This window comes from Hirundo rustica, chromosome 25 (genome assembly GCF_015227805.2).
Source record: "Hirundo rustica isolate bHirRus1 chromosome 25, bHirRus1.pri.v3, whole genome shotgun sequence".
NCBI lineage: Eukaryota > Metazoa > Chordata > Aves > Passeriformes > Hirundinidae > Hirundo > Hirundo rustica.
This window is the reverse complement of record NC_053474.1, coordinates 3490767-3510095: the sequence shown is the minus strand read 5'-3', so window position 1 is coordinate 3510095 and position 19329 is coordinate 3490767. Positions and strand designations below refer to the sequence as shown.

The window sequence follows — 19329 nt, the reverse complement described above, 5'->3', positions numbered from 1 at the left end:
GCGCCACCAGGTGTCACTTGGGTGCCACCAGCACATGCCACAGGACATCGCCGGGCACCACTGAGCTTTGCCACCAGCACTGGCAGCATTCCCAGGGCACAGAGTGACAGGTAACGCACGGGGCAGGGCCATACTTGGACACGGCTCCCAAAGGAGCTCTGCAGACCCCAAATCGGGGTGCACAAGCCCGTCCAGCCCCAAGATCCATGAGGAGCTGACCCCCAGCCCTGGGGCTTTTCCCACGCTCCTGGTTGAAGGGGCTGTAGCTCAGGCAAAGGCTCATCCCAGGCAGATTCGGGCTGGAAATCACCAATCTCAGCAGATCAGACCCGTTCTCCTCACTCTAGTCAAAGCTTCATCTCAAACCCCTTCTCCACAAGTGCCTACAGAGCAGCTGGCCAGCTATAAAGCCCCCAAACAGGCCATTTTACCCTGAAAACAGGAGCAAAACCAGCTCAACCCCTCCCTCCTCCCAAACCATTCCAGCGTTTTGCTGCTTAGAGGAAAACAGCCCTTTGTAACTCCAACATTTTCTTTTATTTCAACCCCTCCTGGGCAGAAAACATCAAGTGCCACAAGCTTTTCCAGGCCAAAAACTATTCTCACCCACACCATCTCTTGAGCCAACCTACAGGAGCACCAACAACCCAAGGAAGGACAACTTAAATACACCCACTGCCAACTCCAACCCCTCCCAGCCCCGCCAGCCCCGCACCAAAGGGGGGACCCAGATAAATACAGTGCAATAATTACGGGTATTTCACAAGGAAAGGCACAATTAAAAGCCCAATTCCTACACCACGTCCCAGGGCTTGGCCCAAGCCCCTCTCTGCAGGTCATGGCCTCCTCCAGGCCATTCCCTTCCCAGTACATTCCAGTTTTGATACTCCCAGCACCAGTAGCTCCAAGAGGCTGGAGGGAGCTGCTGTGGGCTGGGGCTGAGGGGCTGCAGCCCCTCAGGGAATATGGCTCCATGTCCTGGCCAGAGATTTGCCAGAGCCACGTGAGCTGCATCCTTCCCTCAGCCAAAGAAGACTTCAGCTTTGCTGCCTCCATGGTTTTTTTAAGGATTTTTCAGCCGTGGGAGGGAAAAAAAACACCACTGGGAATGACTTGTGACCATCAAGAACCAGTTTGACTGAGGAGCAACCGGAGTGACCCCAAAACGTGACACAGCCCATTGTGGGCAGAGGTTTCCCTGCCACCCAAGGGTGCCCCTAACCCATCTGGGGCACCCAAAGGCACTCCCAGTCCACCAGCATCCCCAGGGTGTTATGGTGGGAAGCATCGGTGCGCCGTGGATTTCTGAGATGTTGGGATGGATCCTGGATGGATCCCAGGGCGCTCCCAGAGCCCAGTGAGGTGCCAACCATGCGAGTGCAGAGATGCCACACTGGGTGAGCAACACAAGTCCCCCTCACCCCCCATCCTCAGAAAATCCCAGCGCTCCCCTACAGACCCCGGTGCCTCCAGTCACCCCACACAGACCCCACGCACTCAGGACACGAGTGGCCAGAGGGGACAAAGGCAACGGGGGCTGGGGGCACACTCAGTGCTTCAGCAGGTCCCCCAAGTCGTATGTCTCAAAGAGGTCTGTGACACCCTCGCCCTCAAGCCCCCAGAGGTAGTCATCCTGTTCCAGGGGGGGCGAGAAGGTGACGAAGGGTCCCAAGTCCAGGTGGGAGGGGGTGCAGGGCAGCTGGTCCTCCGTCTGCTGCAGAAGGTGGGCAGGGGAGCCCAGGAGCCCAGGCTCCATCTCCAGCAGTGAGCTGGGGCCCCCCTGGATGGGGAGAGGCAGGGGTGGGGGTGAGAGAGGAGTTCCTGTGCCCCCCCAGCTCTGGGAGGTGGGGTGGGGTGGCTGTGGGGCTGACGAGGAACTGTTGGGCAGGGAAGGGGGTACGGGGCGGTCCTGTGGGGAGGTGGAAGCAGAGGGGACAGCGGGGTGCTCCTTGGTGGGGCTTTCCTCCGTGATCTCCTCCGGGCAGAGGTACACCTCGATGGGGCCGTTGGTGCTCTTCAGGTGGAGCTGGAAGTTCTCCTGGGAGGGCAGAGAAAGGCTCAGGGGGACACCCAGAAGGTTCCACTCCATCACCCCCGACCCACGAGGGATCCAGCTGGGGCATTGCAACCCTTGAAGGACCGGCTGAGGGTCAAACAGCCCCGTGGGGACACCCCAAAACCACCCAGGGTCATGCTGGGCCGAGCCCTTGGGACACCCCTGAGCGTGGCACGGACCCAGCAGCGCCCACACGCACCTGGCTGAAGTCTGGCACCTCCAGCTGCGTCTCAGGGGGAGCCTTCACGGCAATCACCGTCTGCTCCTGGAAGCTGCCGATGGCACAGAGGTCCTGGTAGGTGACGTATGCCAGCGTGGACAGGGATGAGGTATAGGAAAAGACGGAGCTGCGAGCAGGACATCAACCCTCCACACACCCCCCAAGCCCAGGGGAACCCAACTGCAGGAGAAGGGGCTCCCAGGGGTCCCTGCCCTCCCTCCCATCTCCATCCCATCAGCAAGGATATCTCTGGTTGGTCTCATTGTCAGCCAGCTGCTGGATCTCCAGGGCACAGTCCTGCACGAGCTGGTCCAGCATCCTCTCTGTCCTGGCCAGCTCGGCCAGCTCCCCGCGCAGCGCTTGGTGCTTCGCCAGCATCGCCGCATCCTCGAAGATCCCCGTCCCCCTGCCAACGGAGATGGCATCTGAGTGATGGCACGGCGCACCCTACGTGTCCCCAGGCCCGTGTCCCCCACCCTGTCCCATCCTCGTGTCCCCCACCCTGTCCCATGCCCGTGTCCCCCACCCTGCCCCATGCCCGTGTCCCCCACCCTGCCCCATCCCCGCGTCCCCCACCCTGCCCCATCCTCGTGTCCCCCACCCTGTCCCAGACCCATATCCCCCACCCTGCCCCATGTCCCCCACCCTGCCCCATCCCTGTGTCCCCCACCCTGCCCCATCCCCGTGTCCCCCACCCTGCCCCAGGCTGCATGTCCCCCACCCTGCCCCAGACCCGTGCCCAACCCTGCCCCATCCCCGTGTCCCCCACCCTGCCCCATCCCTGTGTCCCCCACCCTGCCCCATCCTTGTGTCCCCCGCCCTGCCCCATGCTCGTGTCCCCCACCCTGCCCCATCCCCGTGCCCCCCACCCTGCCCCATCCCTGTGTCTCCCACCCTGCCCCATCCCCGTGTCTCCCACCCTGACCCATCCCCGTGTCCCTCACCCTGCCCCATGCCCGTGCCCCCCCACCCTGCCCCATCCCTGTGTCCCCCACCCTGCCCCATGTCCCCCACCCTGCCCCATGCCCGTGTCCCACTTTCAGCCGCCCAGCACCACTCACATCCACTGGATGTGGTTCTTGGATTTCTTGCGGATGAGCTGGATGCCCTCCAGGACGTTGGTGATGTCGTAGATGCGACGTTTCTGGACCTCCAGCACCTCGGCAGCCCGGTTCAGATCCACAACGCCGTCGGGAGACTCGTTCAGCAAACGGATGAATTTTTTGGTGAGCAGCCCCAGCGAGGTGTCGTAGCGAGTTTTCTCCCCGGGAGACTTGGGGGCTGTGAGGAAACAAGAGACCCCCGCCATCCTCTCCTCAGTTTGGGATGTGGGATGGAGGTGACATGGGGCTAGATGTGAGGGACCTCCTTTCCCTTTTTTCAGTGTCCTTTTTCCTTTCTTTAGTGTCAGATGTGGGACAGAGGTTACGCAAGGTTGGAGACAAGAGACCTCCCCATCTTCTCCTTATCCAGGTCCAGGGGACAGAGGATCACTGGGCTGGACAGGAGAGATCCACCCCATCTTCTCCTTATCCAGGTCCAGGGGACAGGGGATCACTGGGCTGGACAGGAGAGATCCCCCCATGCTCTCCTTAGTGTGGGATGTGGGCTGGAGGTGACATGAGACAGTGCTAGAGGGGACATGGTTCCAAGAGCGAAGAGAGGTGGGGTCTGCTCCCCCCAGCTTGCCCTCACACCCCACATCTCACCCCGCATCACTTACTCCTGGGGCTGGGGACCTGTGCCAGTGTCCAGCCCTTTCCCTTGGGCGTGCGAAATTCGGGGCCCTCCAGGTCCAGCTTCCTCTTGGCCTGGAGCACGAGAGAGAACCCTGCATTGTGGCCGAGCCAGACGCCGCTCTGAGCTCCCCAGACCCCCTCAGGGCCATCGGCCAAGCCCTGGGTGGGGGAATCCTGCAGGAGGCTCATCCGGTCGCAATACTCCTTTTGGGAAGGGGCACAGCACCACTGGGAGGACTGGATGGAGAGGAGATGAGGGGTCCTGGCACCCCCCAGGGCTTCCTGCACACCCTGGCGGTCACAGGGAGCCCACCGGGATTTCCCCTCATCCCCAGCTCCTGGCAGGGCTCCTGTGAATACTCCGAAGGCAGATCCTCACCCCCCACCCCGCCAGCTGGCTCACTGGCGTGCAGGATTTCACTTCCCCCCTCCCACCCGGGTCACGCTTGAGACAGCCAAGGGCACCCAGCTGCCACCAGCACACCTGGGACCAGCCGGGCTCAGAGCCCCCCCCGGGGACCCCGGGGTGCCCTGCACACGTGTACCCAGCTGGAGGGAAACGGGGGTGAGGGGGGGTTCTGGAGGGGAGACAAACATCCCTGCACCTGCTGTTCCCTCACCAGGGCGAGCAGCTCCTTGAAACGCCCCCCTCCAAGGAACCCAGGGAAAAGAGCAGCGGAGTAAATTCACAGGAGAACCGGAGGGTGCCACCAACCCCTCCACCAAGGCAAACAAACGCCCCAGGACCCCTCCACACCCACAAACGTGCACAGGCTGATTTAGGGGCGCCCCCCCAGCCCCATCCCCACACTCCCACCCCCCGCAGTACCTGCTCCCAGGCCGGGCTGTCCCACAGGGTCCCCCCCAGCACATCCCGCATGGCACCCAGGTCCCAGCGCTGGCTCCGACGGCGGCTCCCTCGGGAGCACAACGCGCTTTGCAGGAAAGGGTTGGGCACCTCGGCCTCGTTCCCACCCGAGGGGGCTGGTGGGAGAGGTGCCAGGGGCTGTTTTCCGCCCCCCCAGGGAGCCAGGTTGGTCCCGAGCTCCTGTGGGAATCTGTTCCCTCCCACCCTTTCCCCGAGCAGGTTTTTCCCAGTGAACTCGCCTGGTGCCCCCGGATCTGCCCCGGAGCTGCCGGCAGCACAACGGTTAATGCCGAGTGCATGGGAAACACCTGCCTCAGATCAGACCCTGTGCATCTGCCAGCTCGGGAGGGCGGGCAGCGCCCCGGCCCCCCCGGCCCCCCCGCCGGGGTACCTCGCTTCTCCGGCACGGATGGCCGTGGCCAGTGTGTGCTCCCATCACTGCTGCGGAGGTCAGCTGCACCCCGCCTGCCCCGAGCAATGGGGAAACTGAGTCACGGAGCAACCCACGGCGGGTCCTGGTGTTCCCAGACACTTCCAAACCCCCTGAATCCCCCTTCTCCATTTGTAGGAGGGGATACAGGGGGACCTGTGCTTCTCTTGGTGCAGTTTCGGGGGCTTGGTGGGCTGAGAGTTGGCAGGACCCTGAGTTCGGGGCCACACCAGCAAGGGACAATGGACAAGGGGCTCCCTCCTGCGACCCAGCTGCCATCCTCTGAGCCAGGCAGGATTAGACACACAACAGCTGAGTGGGACACAGCGAGGGGCTCCCAGCGCCCTGCCAGCACTGGGGGGGTTGGGATGAACCAGAGTAGGTAGGTGAGCAGGGACCAAACCCAAAGAACCCCCCCAAGACATGGCAGGAGCACCCCATGCCACTTTCCAGTCCCCAGCCACGGCTCCCCAGGATGTGGGAACACACCATCTGCACCCCAATAGGATGGTGAGGGTGGGAAATCGGGGTTGACCCCAAAATATCAGGGGTATCTAAGGCAGTGAGGGGGCAGGCTGGGCCCCCTGCCAGCTCTGCCTGCCAAGCAGCCCTGAGCCCAGCCCTGACGCCAGGGGCTACACCCTGCACCCAGCCCAAGCATCAGAGCATCCCTCAGGCCCCCCGCGGGGGGCTCCTCCTGCCAACCTTCCCTTTCAACAGCATCCGCTGCCTTCCCCGGGCTTGCCCAGGCTCTGCCTGGCCCTTCATGGGGCTCCCCCCCGTTCCCCCTTTTACCAGCCCCGCCGCCCCCATGGGGGCGTGGGAACGCAGCGCCTGGGGTTGGGCACCGCGAGCTGGTGCAGAGCCAAGGGGCACTCCGGGATCCTGCTGCTCGCTTGTGCCAAGGGGCTGGGGGGGCAGAGCCCCGAGGTGCAGCCCTCTGCCTTGGTAGGGCACGAGATGCGGAGGGGGGAATGGAGGCTGATCCCGGATTTGGGGGGCAGCGAGACCCCCCCTGCACCGGGGAAGAAGGCAGTGCCTTCACCCCAGCTACTGCTCCCCGCTCCGGGGTGCAGCCGACATCTGCGTCCTCTCCAGCAGCCCCATCCTGGGAGATGTTCCCCGGCAGAGAGGAGCTGTGGCTTGAAAAGCCACAGCCAAAAAAAAAAAAAAAAAAAAAAAAAAAAGCCCCTCCAAGGGGCACAATCACCACTTCCCCGCCCCATCCCTCCCAAAAAAATCCCCCTTTTGCCCGTGCAGAAAACCCTTTGATGGGATGAAGGCGGAACGGGATTATGTCACCCCTGTAGAATCTGGGGTGCTGCTCAAGTAGCTTCTCCCACAGCCCAGCACCCACAGGGGCTGCCAGCCTTGGGTGCTCTCTGCACGCACACCTCGGCCCTGGCAGCCCGTACAGAACCACTCTGGACCCGGGATCCCACAGCAGAAACACCCCTCTCCCCAGTGCCCGTGAACTGCCCTAAGCCCCTACAAAAACTCCACAGCCCCTGGAAAGACCAGAGATGGGCAAACGCTGCCGACGGGATTGGCATGGGCCAAAACCGCTCCAAAATACGCTTTTTTCCCTGGAGCAAAATGCATTTAATTACCCCAGAACCCTCAAATCAGAGAGTATGGTAAATTCAAGGCTTTTTTAGAGCATGAGAGACGAGCCATCCTGCTTTCCCGCGGGGCCGTAGGCTCCTCCGTGTGATCCCGGATGGCTGGGGTGGCACGGAGCCGGTGGGAGCGGCAGCAATTGCCCTGCTTGGGAATCGGGAGGAAAGGCTCCTAGCTGATTGCCTCGGCTCCGCGCACAAAGGTTGGGCCATAAACAGGGTGTGTGCGGCAGGAGCCCCAGCTGTCAGGGCTGCGAGCGCCCTAACCGGGGCTGGAAATGGGGATAATGGCAGCGGGAAACGCCGTGGGGACACGGGGAGACGCCTCTCGCAAGCCACCAAGGGGGACAGAGGGGCACATCACGTCCCCAGTTGTCACATGAGCCCCCCCCCCCCCCGACCCCGTTCAAGGGGCGGTTGTGAGCAGCAGCACCCAGAACACCTCCTTGTGTGGGTGAGGATGATGATGATGATGGTGGTGAGGACAGAGAGGCCGTTAGCTCCTCTTGCTCCAGGTGTCACTTAAGGACAAGCACTTCACATTCCCAAGTGTCCCACGAGCCCACCCCCTCTTCCCTCCCCCGGCCACATTTAGGGGACAGCGGCAGGAAGAAGAACCCTGAGCACCGGAGTGATGACGATGATGCTGACAAAGGGGGCATTAACCCAAAAGCATCTCTGCACATCCAGAGATGGTCTCGGGAGCCCGTGAGGTGTTTTGAAGGGAGGGGGCAGCAATCGGTGATGGTGTTTTCTTTAAAAACAGCCCCGGCAGTGCGGGACGTCTCCCGCGGTTCGGAGACAAAGAGGCCGGAGAGGAGACAGGTGGTCCCGAAAGTCCCCCGGGATGGGACTCGAATCCAGCCATGGCACAAAGGGGGAAGCAAAGACACTCCCTCTCCCCCCGCCGGGGCAATGTCCCCAGCTGGCACCGAGCATCAGGGACTGGGAAAAGAGCTGGGGAGCAGGGGGGGTGGGAATAAATAAATAAATCAAGCTTTGGGAAAACTAAATCGGTGTTACCCGGGTCTGGGATCCCTCCCAGGACCGAGGAGAACAGAGGCTCACAGTGAGGGCTGGATGTGTGCCCAGGCTGGAGCAGGCAGGAATTAAATGCCAGTTGCCAGTGGGGGTGACGGGCCGGGGACTCGGAGGGGGCCCCCCGGGAGCAGGGACAGGCTGGGCAGAGCCTCCTGTGCGCCCCGACAACGGGCACGGGGCTAGCACCCGACTCGTGCCTCAGTTTCTCCCTTTACGGGTAGCTTCGTAGCTTAGTGCTGGGCTTTGTAAACACAGCTTGGCGACGGGGATATGGGACATGGGCAGCCCCCTACACAGTTCCCAGCATCAGGGGCTGAGCTACAAACCCTGGGGGTGACCCATGGAGGATGAGGACCCCCCCACACACACACAAGCACAAAAACCATTGCCAGCCCCACTGCAACCACGGGCAGAAACCAAGCTTGGAAAGCGACGCTGCAGCAGCACCCCTGTGCCGTGTTCCCCCACCTCGGGACCCCGGGGGTCACAGCCCCAAAGGGGGGACAGCCGGTGGGCAGGGCGGGTGCCCCCCGCCCGGAGCAGGCAGGGGCTCTGCCTGTCCCCGTTCCTCATTCCCCCACCGCAGACGGGGCTTGTCAAAGGGCCCGGGATTGCTGAGCGGGTGTTGAGGCACAACCCGGACTTTTTGCAAGCTGGAGGGAGGAAAAGAGGCCGAAGAAGGCCAAGAAGCGGAAGCCAGAGCCGCGGGTACGCAGGGGCGAGGGGAAGTTGAGAAACATCTGAGCCATTTCACTGCGACTTCTGATTTCAGACCTCACCCTCCCCCACTCCCACAAAGACACATCGGAGGGCGCAGACTCCAAAATAAGCTGCAAAATTTGGAAAAGGGGGGGGGCTGTACATCCTGGGGTCACCCACCCCTTGCTCCCAACCCCAGCGCCATCCCCCCCAGCCTCCCGTGCCCCCCCAAAGCGATGCCCGAGGAAGAGACGGGATGCAGACATCTTACCGGCAGCCGTCCCGCCGAGGCTGAACACAGGGTCCTGAGCTCGGGGCCTTGGGGGGTGTCACAGAGACACCCGCCCCGGGAAGCGGGGGCGCTGACAGCCGCCGGCGTGTAGCCCTGGCTCAAACAGCCCGTGGATAACGGGGGGCTGCACAGGCTGGGAGCCCCCGGATCACAGGAGCCCATCACTGGCGTGACCTTCTTCGGGTGCTGGTGGGGAGGGGGGGGCAGGAGGGCGGTACCCCCCCTCCCCGGGGCGGGGGACACTCCCCTGGGGAGCCGCAGCATTGCAAAGTCCTTTCCGAGAAGCCCGGCCCGGGGAAGGGGGCAGGAGCACCCCGCGATTCCGTAGCCGGGAGGCGGGAGGTGTGTAGGGGGGGTGTCACAATCTCAGCCGCGGCATTTTGGGGGAGCGGGGAGGCGTTCCGGCGGGCGATGCCACCGGCCGGTCCCCAGATTTCCCCCCGAAGAACCTGCAGAGAAGAATGCGGCGGCGCGATGCCGACGAAATCGGCGGAAAATTCCGTTTCGGCCCCAAAAATCAGCCGCACCGGGGCCGTATGGGGCCGGGGCGGCCGAAGCACGGCCCCGCCTGGGCCGGGACCCCCGGGACCCCCGTGCCCGGCTCTGCTCCCTCCCGATCTCGCCCGGCGGCCCCGAGCGCTCCTCTAATTTTTTTTTTTTTTCTTTTTCTTTTTTTTTTTCCTTTTTTTTTTTTTTTTTTTTTTAAGCGCCAAAACCCGTGCCGCGAAATTCGGATTTCCCGCGGAAAACGCCGCGTGCTGATTGGCTGTCGGCGCCGCGGCCACGCCCCCTGGCTACGGCGGGCGGCGTGGCCGCGCGGTGGGCGTGGTCTTTTATGCAAATGAGGGGCGGGACCTTCGTGAGACCACGGGCTGTTTGCTTTGGGCCTGGAAGGGATCGGGATTAGATTAGGATATCGTTTCTGTAATTTATTTATTTTTTTAGACGATACCCTCCCCAAATCAATCTCCAACCCCTTCATCCCGCATTCCTCATCGTCCTCTCGTCTCCATCAAGCCCCAGTCCTCATCTTCTCATCCTCGTCCCACCCTTCTCTTCGTTCTCCCATCCCTATCCCCCGGTCACAGCAAGCCAGGGGAGGGGAGAGGGAGCTGCATCTATTTAGAACAAAAATTTTGGCCTCCACCCCTCAGAGGCTGTCTGGCACCTCCCCAGCCTGCAGACAGGGGACAGTGCTGCTGGGGGAGGCCGGGGGTCTCAGAGGGGCTCAGCGTGAGGAGATTTGGCCCCTGGTTCACTCAGTTCCTTCAGCCCGCCGCCCGTTGTTCCACAGGCATCCCACCTAGGTCCTTGGAGTGCACCAGCTCCTTCTGGCAAAGTGGAGGGAGAAAAAGGGGATGAAAGGCACCCAAGCTGGCCTACAGGGTATTTCAGGGTGCAACAGCAACAGGAATCCCCGAGGCAATGGCAAACCCCTGCGTGAGGGCAACTCTGACCCTTACTGGCACCAGTAAAAGGCTGCCACAGCCACAGGGACAAGCCAGGGTTTAACCTCCTGAGGCCACCGAGCCACAGCAGTTGGTTCCTTTCCATCGCCTTGTTTGTCTCTATCCCCTGGCTCCTCTCCATCCCCTGATTCCTCTCCGTCACCCGGTTGCCTCTACCCTTTCATTCCTCCCACAGTTCTTCTCTCCATCATTCTCCTCTCCAGGAAGAGCCAGCTCCATGCCCAGCTCTGGGAGAAGGACAATCACACGCAGAGATGGACTTTTGTGTGAAGAATCCTCCTGGAGTACAGACAGATGGAGGCACACGCTGGGCATGGCCTCTGCTGTGGACGAGGAAGGACACCAGACCTCCAGACTCCAACTCAGCTGGGAGGGACACCCAGAAACGTGCCAGGAGCCTCGGATCCAGGATAGACATTTGCCTCCCACCGTGCGAGACTCTGAGGCAGAACAAAAGGCCTGGCAGCAGCGATGCCACCCCAGCTGGGCGCTGCGGCCCCTGTGCCAGGAGTGTGGCTGAGCTTTGGCAAATCCATACACCCAGACCCTCTTCTTCTCCTCCTCTGTGGGAAGAAGGCAACTGCTGTCTCCATCCCAGCGCACAAAGACAAGGCCGTGCCCGGCAGGGTGGATGGATTTGTGTCAGTCGCCTGCCTTGGGCTCGCTCCAGTGGGTGACCCTTGGGATAAGGACTTGGGGCATGGGGAGGGCCTGGCAGCTGTGTCCTCAGCTCCTCCAGTTTGGACAAAGCACAGGTGACGTCCCCACGTGTTGTTAGTGTGACCTCGCTGGGGTGAGGGCTGACCCAGAAGTGGGAAAAGCTGTTGGCCCTCACTCCCTCTGCTGAGGGAGGAGTCAAGGGCATCTTTCCTAATATTTCCTAATATTTGCTCAATAAGCCTTTTCCAGCCTTCCCAGCCATGGCTTTCCACCAGCAAACTCCTCTCCCATACCAGAGGATGCAGACTTTTATCTTCCTCTGACACCAAGGTGTCCAGATGTGTGGGCTGCACACCAGCTTCCACCCTACGAACCAGAGGGGTTTGGCTGGATTGGAGAGGACCTTAGAGGTTATCTCATTCCGTGATGTTGCAGAGGGCTGGGATGACCACGTGGATGGCCTGAAGCATCCCAACCAGCCCCTTGACCAGCCTCCTCCTCTGGGGCAAGGTGAGAGACCCCAACAGTGCGCCGGCCATGGGACCCTGTGGCTGTGCCCAGAGTGGGGGGACAGCTGTCCCAGGAGCGTGTGACGGGTCACTGGGCAAGCGCAGCCGGCTGCACAGCAGCGCCCGAGGCCGGTGCCACGCATCCCAGTGCCTGGAATGGGGCAACAGAGGAGATCCCGGTCCTTCCCCGAAGGGCACCAGAGAAGGTGCTCCTGCTTCCCAAGGGGAACGCCGGAGCAGATCCCAGTTCTTGCTGGGATCGGCATCGGGGGAAGTCCTGGTGGTTTCCGAGGGTACACCAGAGGGAATCTGAAATCCCAGCTCTTCCCGAGGGGAGATCTTTCCCGGTGAGCCGGGCTCTTCTTCCTCTGCCCTGGAGACGGCAGCATCGAGCCGCGGCTGCGAGCCCGGCGCCGCTCCGCCTCCGCCCCGCCTCGTCCCCGGCAGATTTTGGGACGTGCGTGGAGCTCCTGTCACACCGCGGGACAAAACCCCGATGTCACCTGTGGGAGAGGGAAGACAAGAGCAGACAGGGACAGGCAAGGTGGCTGCCAGGACAGAGGATGGGGTGGAGAGGGAGCAGGAATTGCCTCCTCCGATTGCACAGCATCCCTGGGAGCTCCAACCGCGGGGGTGCTGAGCCCCTCACAGGATGAGCCCTGCTGTGTGTGCAAGCATGAGTGTGCGTGTGTTTTGAGTGTGCACAGACGTGTGTCGGTGCCCGCAGGCAATATCGTAAGTACTCATGAGCACGGGTGTAAATGCACGCGCGTGTGGGAGTGTGAAATTTTATGGTGTGAAATTTATTTTATACTTTATGGTATAACGCACATTTATAGCACGAGTACGCCCGGACACACGTGTCAGGGTCTGTGCGCGCGTGTGTGAGCGCACATCGGTGTGTGTGTGTGACTGAGCACAGCCGTGTGTGGGCATGCACAGACGTGTGTCAGTGTTTGTAAATGCGTGTGTAAGTGCATGTCACACGTGTCAGTGTCTGTGTACACGTGTGTAAGAGCATATAGGTGTGTGTGCAGCTGAGCGTGCATCTGCACGCGTGAGCATGGATGTGTGTCGGTGTTTATAAACATGTAAGCGCATGTCACACGTGTCAGTGTCTGTGCACACGTGTGTGAGCGCACATCGGTGTGTGTGACTGAGCACACATATATCTGCACACATGAGCGTGCACGGATGTGTGTCGGTGTTTGTAAATGTGTGCAAGTGCATGTCACACGTGTGTGAGCGCACATCGGTGTGTGTGCAGCTGAGCATGCATCTGCACATGTGAGCATACACAGATGCGTGTCAGTGTTGGTAAACACGCGTGTAAATGCACATGTCACACGTGTCAGTGTCTGTGCACAAGTGTGTGAGCGCACATCGGTGTGTGTGACCGAGCACGCATGTATCTGCACGCATGAGCGTGCACGGACGTGTGTGGGTGTTTGTAAACACGCGTGTGAGCGCACACGCCGCGCGTGTCCCGCTCGGCCACGCGTGCGAGTGCACGCCTGCGTTTGCACGCCCGCGCTCGGCGGCCACGAACCCCCCCCCGCACGCGTGAGCGCGCCTGGCCAAGGTCACGCGTGTGCTCGCCGCATCTGTGCGAGCGGCGGCTGGCGGGGAGCCGGGCGGGGGGGCGCAGGGGGGCCAGGCCTTGGCCGGGGCAGCAGCGGGAGGAGGAGGAGGAGGAGAAGGAGGAGGAGGGAAGTGCGGCTCAGACAGCGCGGCGCCAGCAAACACCTGCAAACAGCTCCGGGCACACAATGGCAAATACAGGTGGGAACCGCCGCCTCCGTCAGCGCGGCGATTGCATCAGACTGCGGCGCTTGCCAAGAGGCGAACGAGCCGGCCCGGGGGCCACCGGCACCGCGGCGGGGCCGCGCTCGACCTTCACCGTTCCTCCCCCCCAGCCCGGTATCAGTTTTTGCCCTCCTCACCCTCTTTTCTGCACTCCCGCAGTGTAGCTGGGGTGGTAAAAGTAAAGCGGGGCTTACTCGGCCAGGAATATTTTCCTCGTTCCAGCTGTTTCCCCCCTCCCCCGAGGTAAATCTCGGCCCCTGCGGCTATTTTTAGCTGGGTGTTTTTCCCGGCTTTTTTTTTTTTTTTTTTTTTTTTTTTTAAATCAGGATTTTCCAGGAAAGCATCGGCATCCCAAAACAGCCAGGGTAAAATCTGCTGCGTGGGGTAAATCTTTTCCCCCCGCCCCGAGGTAAAATCCCATCTGCCCCACGGGGTGAAATCATCACATCGACTCCCCGAGGTAAATGCCGGTAGTTATTTTTAGTTGTGGGGTTAGCCTTTTTTTTTATTTTATTTTTTTATTTTAAAAAAACAAAAAAATGGAATTTCAAAGAAAGCACTGGCATCTGACAGCCCAGTCCATGGAGTCAGTGGGGTCTGCACAAGGCTTGTGCCAGAGTCTGGGAATGTCGGGGTGGCTGTTCCGGGCAAGGCGCCGGGATCCGTCCACCACGGGAGAGGAGGAAACGGCCCTGGGAGGCTTCTTGGGAGCCAGAGCTGAACCTACACCCTGCCAAACCCCCCAGCCCCTGGCCTCGGGAATCCCCCATCCCTGAGGGGGGACAGGGGCAGGGGCCTGGAGTCACCCTCTGCCTTCCCAGTGCCCAGCCCCAGCGGGAATCTTTTCTCCCACCCCACCAGTGCCTATCCCCAGTTCTCCCAGTAACCCCAGCCCCAAAACAGGCTCATTAATGCTCCCACGAGTCCAGGATTTTCACCACCCCTGATAGGGGACCCGTTCGGACCGAGGCTGCTCACGGGGCAGCCCCACCTTGCAGGTACCGAGCTCATCCCCATCCCCTGGCTCATGCCCGGGGTGCTTTTCCCACCCCTCCCACTCAAATCCCTTTGGCACATCAGCGCTGGCACAGCTGGAGGGCCACGACAGCGGGGTGAACGTGGGGACACTCACCCCTAACCCACCCCTTGCCTTTTCCTCCAGAGCCAAAATCCAGCGGGGATGGCAAAAGCTTATATTTAGCTGTGAGCGTGACGGCAGCTCCGTTCCCAGATGCGGCGGTTTCTGCGCCCTCACCTGCCTCCCACCGTGCCTGGACAGCCCCTGTCACCACATCCCACCCCCCCGAGGGGTGCCCGAGGATCCCCTGCCCCTGAGGAGCTGGGGACAGCAAGCTGGGAGGAGGGAGGAGAGTTCCCAGGGGCTGGTGATCCAGTCGAGCCAGGTGGTGCTTTTTGGAAGCTCCACGCGCTGCTTTTCCCAGTGGAAATGCCCACGGACAAGGGGCGTTTGGCAGCTGCTGTTGGCTGTCGCTGGGACAGAGGCTGAAGCCTGTGTGTGTGTGTGTGGGTGAGACCCCCATGTCTTCTTCTTCCTGCTCTTCCCATAACACAGCCCCTGACTCAGCTCCCCTGGGTGCTGCAACACCCCGGGGACACCCCAGTGCCACGGGGCAGGACCCACACCACGCGTGGCTAAGGCCACGGCAGCAAAACCAGAGCCCAGCACGGGGGACCGAGATGATGGTGCTACAGGTGGGGGTGAGGTTAGTTCAACTTCATCCTAACCTCCCCTCGGGAGCAGGATCCAGCTCCACAGCTGAGCCAGCCGGGGGTCACATCTGCTCCCGGGCCAAAGGGAAACCACAGCACTACCCAAGGGGAGGGAAAAGCGGTTTTTGCTCCCAACACCCCTTCCCTGGGGTGTTGACCCCAAGGAGATCAGGCCAGGCTGCTCTCTGGATAAAACCTGAGGCAGCAAAAGCAGCCCAGAAAGTTCTGTGCCCCTCTGGGGTACATCCTGGGGGAGCAGCAGCATCCCTCCCAACCCAGCAGAAGCTCAAATCCAGCATCAGGGCACCGAGCAGCCCGTTTTCACACAGCCCAAAGTGGAAAAAGCGCGTTTCCCCCTCCTTCCCAGGGCTTCAGCTCCATCTCCAGATGGTCCCCGGGGCTCAGCACCATCTTCACTCCTTTCTTATCAGATAAGCACAGCAGCACCCAAAATAGCTGGCAGCCACCTCGGCCAGGAGCCGGCAGCCCAGGGTTAATTCCTCCCATACCTGAGCTGACATTTCGACGCTATTACACAATTACGGAGATTCCTACAGTAACCCTAGAAGTTCCCATCTGAGTTTGGGAGGCTCCCACCCCCTCCAGGGGGTTGTTTTCCCACCCAGGGGCGCACCCCAGCTCCTTCCACCCCAGCGATGAAGGAGAAAAACCAGTGAAAACGATCTGATTTTTATTATGTAAAAATGGTAACTTTTATAAAAAGTTTATAAAGCAAGTACAGGGCATGTTCGCAGAAATTCACCTTCCTGCACAAAAGGTACAAAAAGTTATACTCTAGTATAGAGCTCCACAATACACGAGGCCACAGCCCCAGAGAGTTTGGTTCATATTCGAGGATGTTCGTCCCCCCCACTTCCCCAAAACCCCCCTAAATCCCCACCCCCGCCATCCCATTAAACACCTTTAAAAAAAAAAAAAAAGGACTCGCTGTGCCATAATCCAAAAATATACAGACAACCTCCTCTTCATCATCAGTCTATCATTAAAAAATAATCTGGTGTGAGCTGAGGTGGGGGGGATCCAAAAGCTGGGATGCTGAGCTCCGTGGGTGGGATGGTGGCGGAGGAAGGCCGGGGGGGGGCCGGAACCAGCCGCTCCCCACTCGCAGTGCCCGGGCCCGGGGGAGGCGATGGCGGGGCCGGTAGGTCGCAGACAGCCCGGCGCCACGGAGGAAGCTGCTATTTACCTCCGGCTGATAACGAACCAGGAACCGACACTCGCTGCCTGTTTGCTAATTGGCACCGGGAGGTGAGAGGAGAGAGGGGGAGGGAGGAGAGAGGGAAAAAAAAAAATAAATAAAATATATACATATATATATATATAATAGTGGTAATTAGGGTGGCGATAAGTGGGGATGGAGGTTTGGGAAGAGGGGGTGGGAGGCAGGAAATCAAGGTGCTCGGGGACGGTATCTGGCCGGGGTGGGTTTGCGCAGGTGGGAGATTTGGGGGGGATCGCAGAAAGGGGCAGCGATCGTTGCTCCGCGTTAGTTGGATCGGTGCCGGGGGCGGGTCGGGGGAGATGGACTGGGGGGCGGGTGGTGAAAAATTGGGGTGCGAGGGGGAACTGGGGAGAGGGGAGCATTGCTAGGGATGGTTCCCCTGGGGGTTTCGATGCTGGGGGGGGTGGAAGGGGGGGCCCGGGACGCCCCCCGGGATGCGGGCACAGGGAGAGGACGGGGCTGCGGATGGTGGCGGCGGTGCTGAGCGGGGGTGACACTCACCTGGTGGAGGTGGCGTTAGTGACACAAACTTCTCTCGTCTTTGGTGCGGAGTTCTGAGGCGAGTTCAGCCGCCTGCGGAGAGAGGGGACAGAGCTTGAGATCACCCCGGCAGCTGATGGTCCCCACGCCCCCCCATTCCCCACCAACACACTCGGGGACCCTGCAGCACCCCCGGCCCGACTTGTTATCACCTCCAACCTAAGGCATCCCCTCTCCCCGAATCGACAAACCGCCAGCCCGGAGCGACCCTTACCTTAAGGGAGAGTAGGGTGGCCTCTGAGGAGGGGTCGCGGCCCTTGGAGCCCTCCTCCAGCACGATCTGGAGGTCGAAGATGTAGTCTATGACGTGCTGCAGGATCTCCACCTGGCTCACCTTGGTGCCCTGAGGGATGCCCGGCACCAGCTCCCGCAGTTTGGAATAGCAGTCGTTCATATCGTAGAGCAAGTTCATGGGCTCTTCCAAGGCCGGGCTCTTGTTGTGGCTGCCCCGGGCGATGGCCAAACTCTGCTCCGAGAGGCAGCAAACGGCTTCGTAGCAGCTCCGCACGGAGCGCACCGGGCTGATGGCTTTCATGGTGGGCTCAGAGCGGCTCCGGAGATGCAGGGCGCGGCGATGCTTAGGAGCTGTCGCGACAGCGGGGGCTTCGCTGGGACCTCCGAGCACCGGGATCGCCGAAGAAGGCAGCTCTGAGAGCTTTAACTCTCACCCCCTGCACCCCAAAGTTTCGTATCTCGCAGGCGGATTGAGGAGGGGGGGGGGAAAGGCCACCCGCGCCGCGTTTATATGGGCAGCGCGACTCGGCCGCGCCCACCGCATGCAAACGATGAACAACACTACCCCCTTTTATGTAAAATAACCATTAATCGCTCCCCTTTTATGTAAACGAAGCCCTAAACCCCGCCTCCGAGTGGCGGCGAAGCATCCAACTCCGCCCCTGCACATCAACGAAGCCTTAAACCCCCCTCTACCTCACCCCGCTCCCCCCACCGAGCCCCCCAAATTGACCCTTGATGGCCAGAGTGGCCCGGCGGGGGATGACACGGACACGCAGCTCCTCGTTCCTGTGGTCAGACCCCCCCCAAACTTCTCGGGGATCATCTCCCCCTAAACCCCTTCCACACCCCAGCACCCCCCAAACTGTCCCCCTCCCCTTCCCAGCGAGTTCCCCCTATTTTTAGGCAGGACCGTGGGGTTTCCCCTCTCCCAACCTCCCTGTTTTAAGGAAATTAGTGCCGCCCTTTTCCTCAATCCGTTTCTCATCTGACCTCCAGACTTTCTGGCGTCAGGAATTATCTTGTGACCAGCAGAAAAAAATTAATTGCGGTAAAACTGAGGTTACGATGGAGAAACCAGATTTAGGTCAGCGCCTGCGAGAGGCCTGGAGGGGTTTTTTTGGTTTTTTTTTTTTATTATTATTTTATTTTGGAGAGGGAGAGGAGATTTATAGGCAAAGGGGTTATCCCAGTAGAAGCGATTGGGGGGGGGTGGGATATGAAGGAATCTGGCCCCTCCAATCCATCGCTGCCTCAAAATTTACAGACTCAGGGGAAGAGTCGGAGCCTTTTTCTACAGCCCGTAGAAAAAGCCCAAAGCTGGAGCGATCCGGGGGTCCCCGGTGGGAGTGGCAGCAGCGGGTGGCACACGGAGGGGACCTGCAGAAGTGACAGCCGGATCGCGAATCGGCGTGAGCCCCGAGGGGGGAAAACCTCACTCCCCCCAAAAATCGGGGGGTTAGTTAGAGTGCAGGAAGGGAATGTCACAGCCCAGAGGGCTGGGGGCACCCTGGCACCCCGCTTGGCCCCACGGTCCCAGCGAATGAGGGGCGCAGGAGCGCGGGGGTACCCGAGATTTAGTCCAGATCTGCCCAAATCCCGGTTTGGTGGTGCTGGGGTTTATTTCCATCTCCCCCCAAAGGGGGTCTGGGGGCTGCAGGCTGGAGGAGACCCCTCCTCCCCACATCTCCCCCAAGCCCTGAGCTGCTCAACAACAACAAAACCCCTTAAAAGCAGCATCCAACGCTTTTTGGGGGTTGGATTATTCTCATATATTTTATTTTTCTTTCCCCCCCCCGCCCCTACCTCACTCGTTATGAGTTTCCTGGGAAATCACTGCTGTGTAAAGGACAGCAGCTTGGGAAGAGGCGTAATTACCCTCATTAACCTGTTTTGGGGCTAGAGCCAACAACTAATCGCCCCCCCCCCAAAAAAAAGATTAAAAAAGGAACAACAAAGTTAAAAAAGGACAAAATAAATAATAAATGTAAAACTCCATGAAATTAACACCGATTTTTTTGATTTTTTTTTTTTTTCCTTTAACGTGTACAAAACCTTTCAAAACTTTTTCTTTTTCTTTTTTTTCGGACCACCACCTGAATCCCCCCTTACGACTTCCCCTCGACACAAAACAGCAACGCTGCAGCCTCTGCTTATTCCCATGCACCCCCCT

At 60.4% G+C, this 19329-nt stretch overlaps 2 protein-coding genes across 2 annotated transcripts; both read right to left on the bottom strand.

Moving 5' to 3' along the window:
* Positions 1-578: 578 nt before the first annotated feature.
* Positions 579-9356, bottom strand: E2F2 (E2F transcription factor 2). The gene is made up of 6 exons (XM_040086001.2): positions 8944-9356; positions 4000-4087; positions 3338-3557; positions 2524-2682; positions 2256-2370; positions 579-2038 (listed from the first exon to the last, which is right to left on the bottom strand). Exons 1-6 carry the CDS (start codon positions 9226-9228, stop codon positions 1550-1552), a joined length of 1356 nt encoding a protein of 451 aa, XP_039941935.1. The 5' UTR covers positions 9229-9356; the 3' UTR covers positions 579-1549.
* A 6691-nt stretch (positions 9357-16047) lies between these two features.
* On the bottom strand, positions 16048-17659 carry ID3 (inhibitor of DNA binding 3). Its single transcript, XM_040086012.2, has 3 exons — positions 17137-17659; positions 16884-16955; positions 16048-16391 (listed from the first exon to the last, which is right to left on the bottom strand). Exons 1-2 carry the CDS (start codon positions 17455-17457, stop codon positions 16899-16901), a joined length of 378 nt encoding a protein of 125 aa, XP_039941946.1. The 5' UTR covers positions 17458-17659; the 3' UTR covers positions 16048-16391; positions 16884-16898.
* Positions 17660-19329: the final 1670 nt, after the last annotated feature.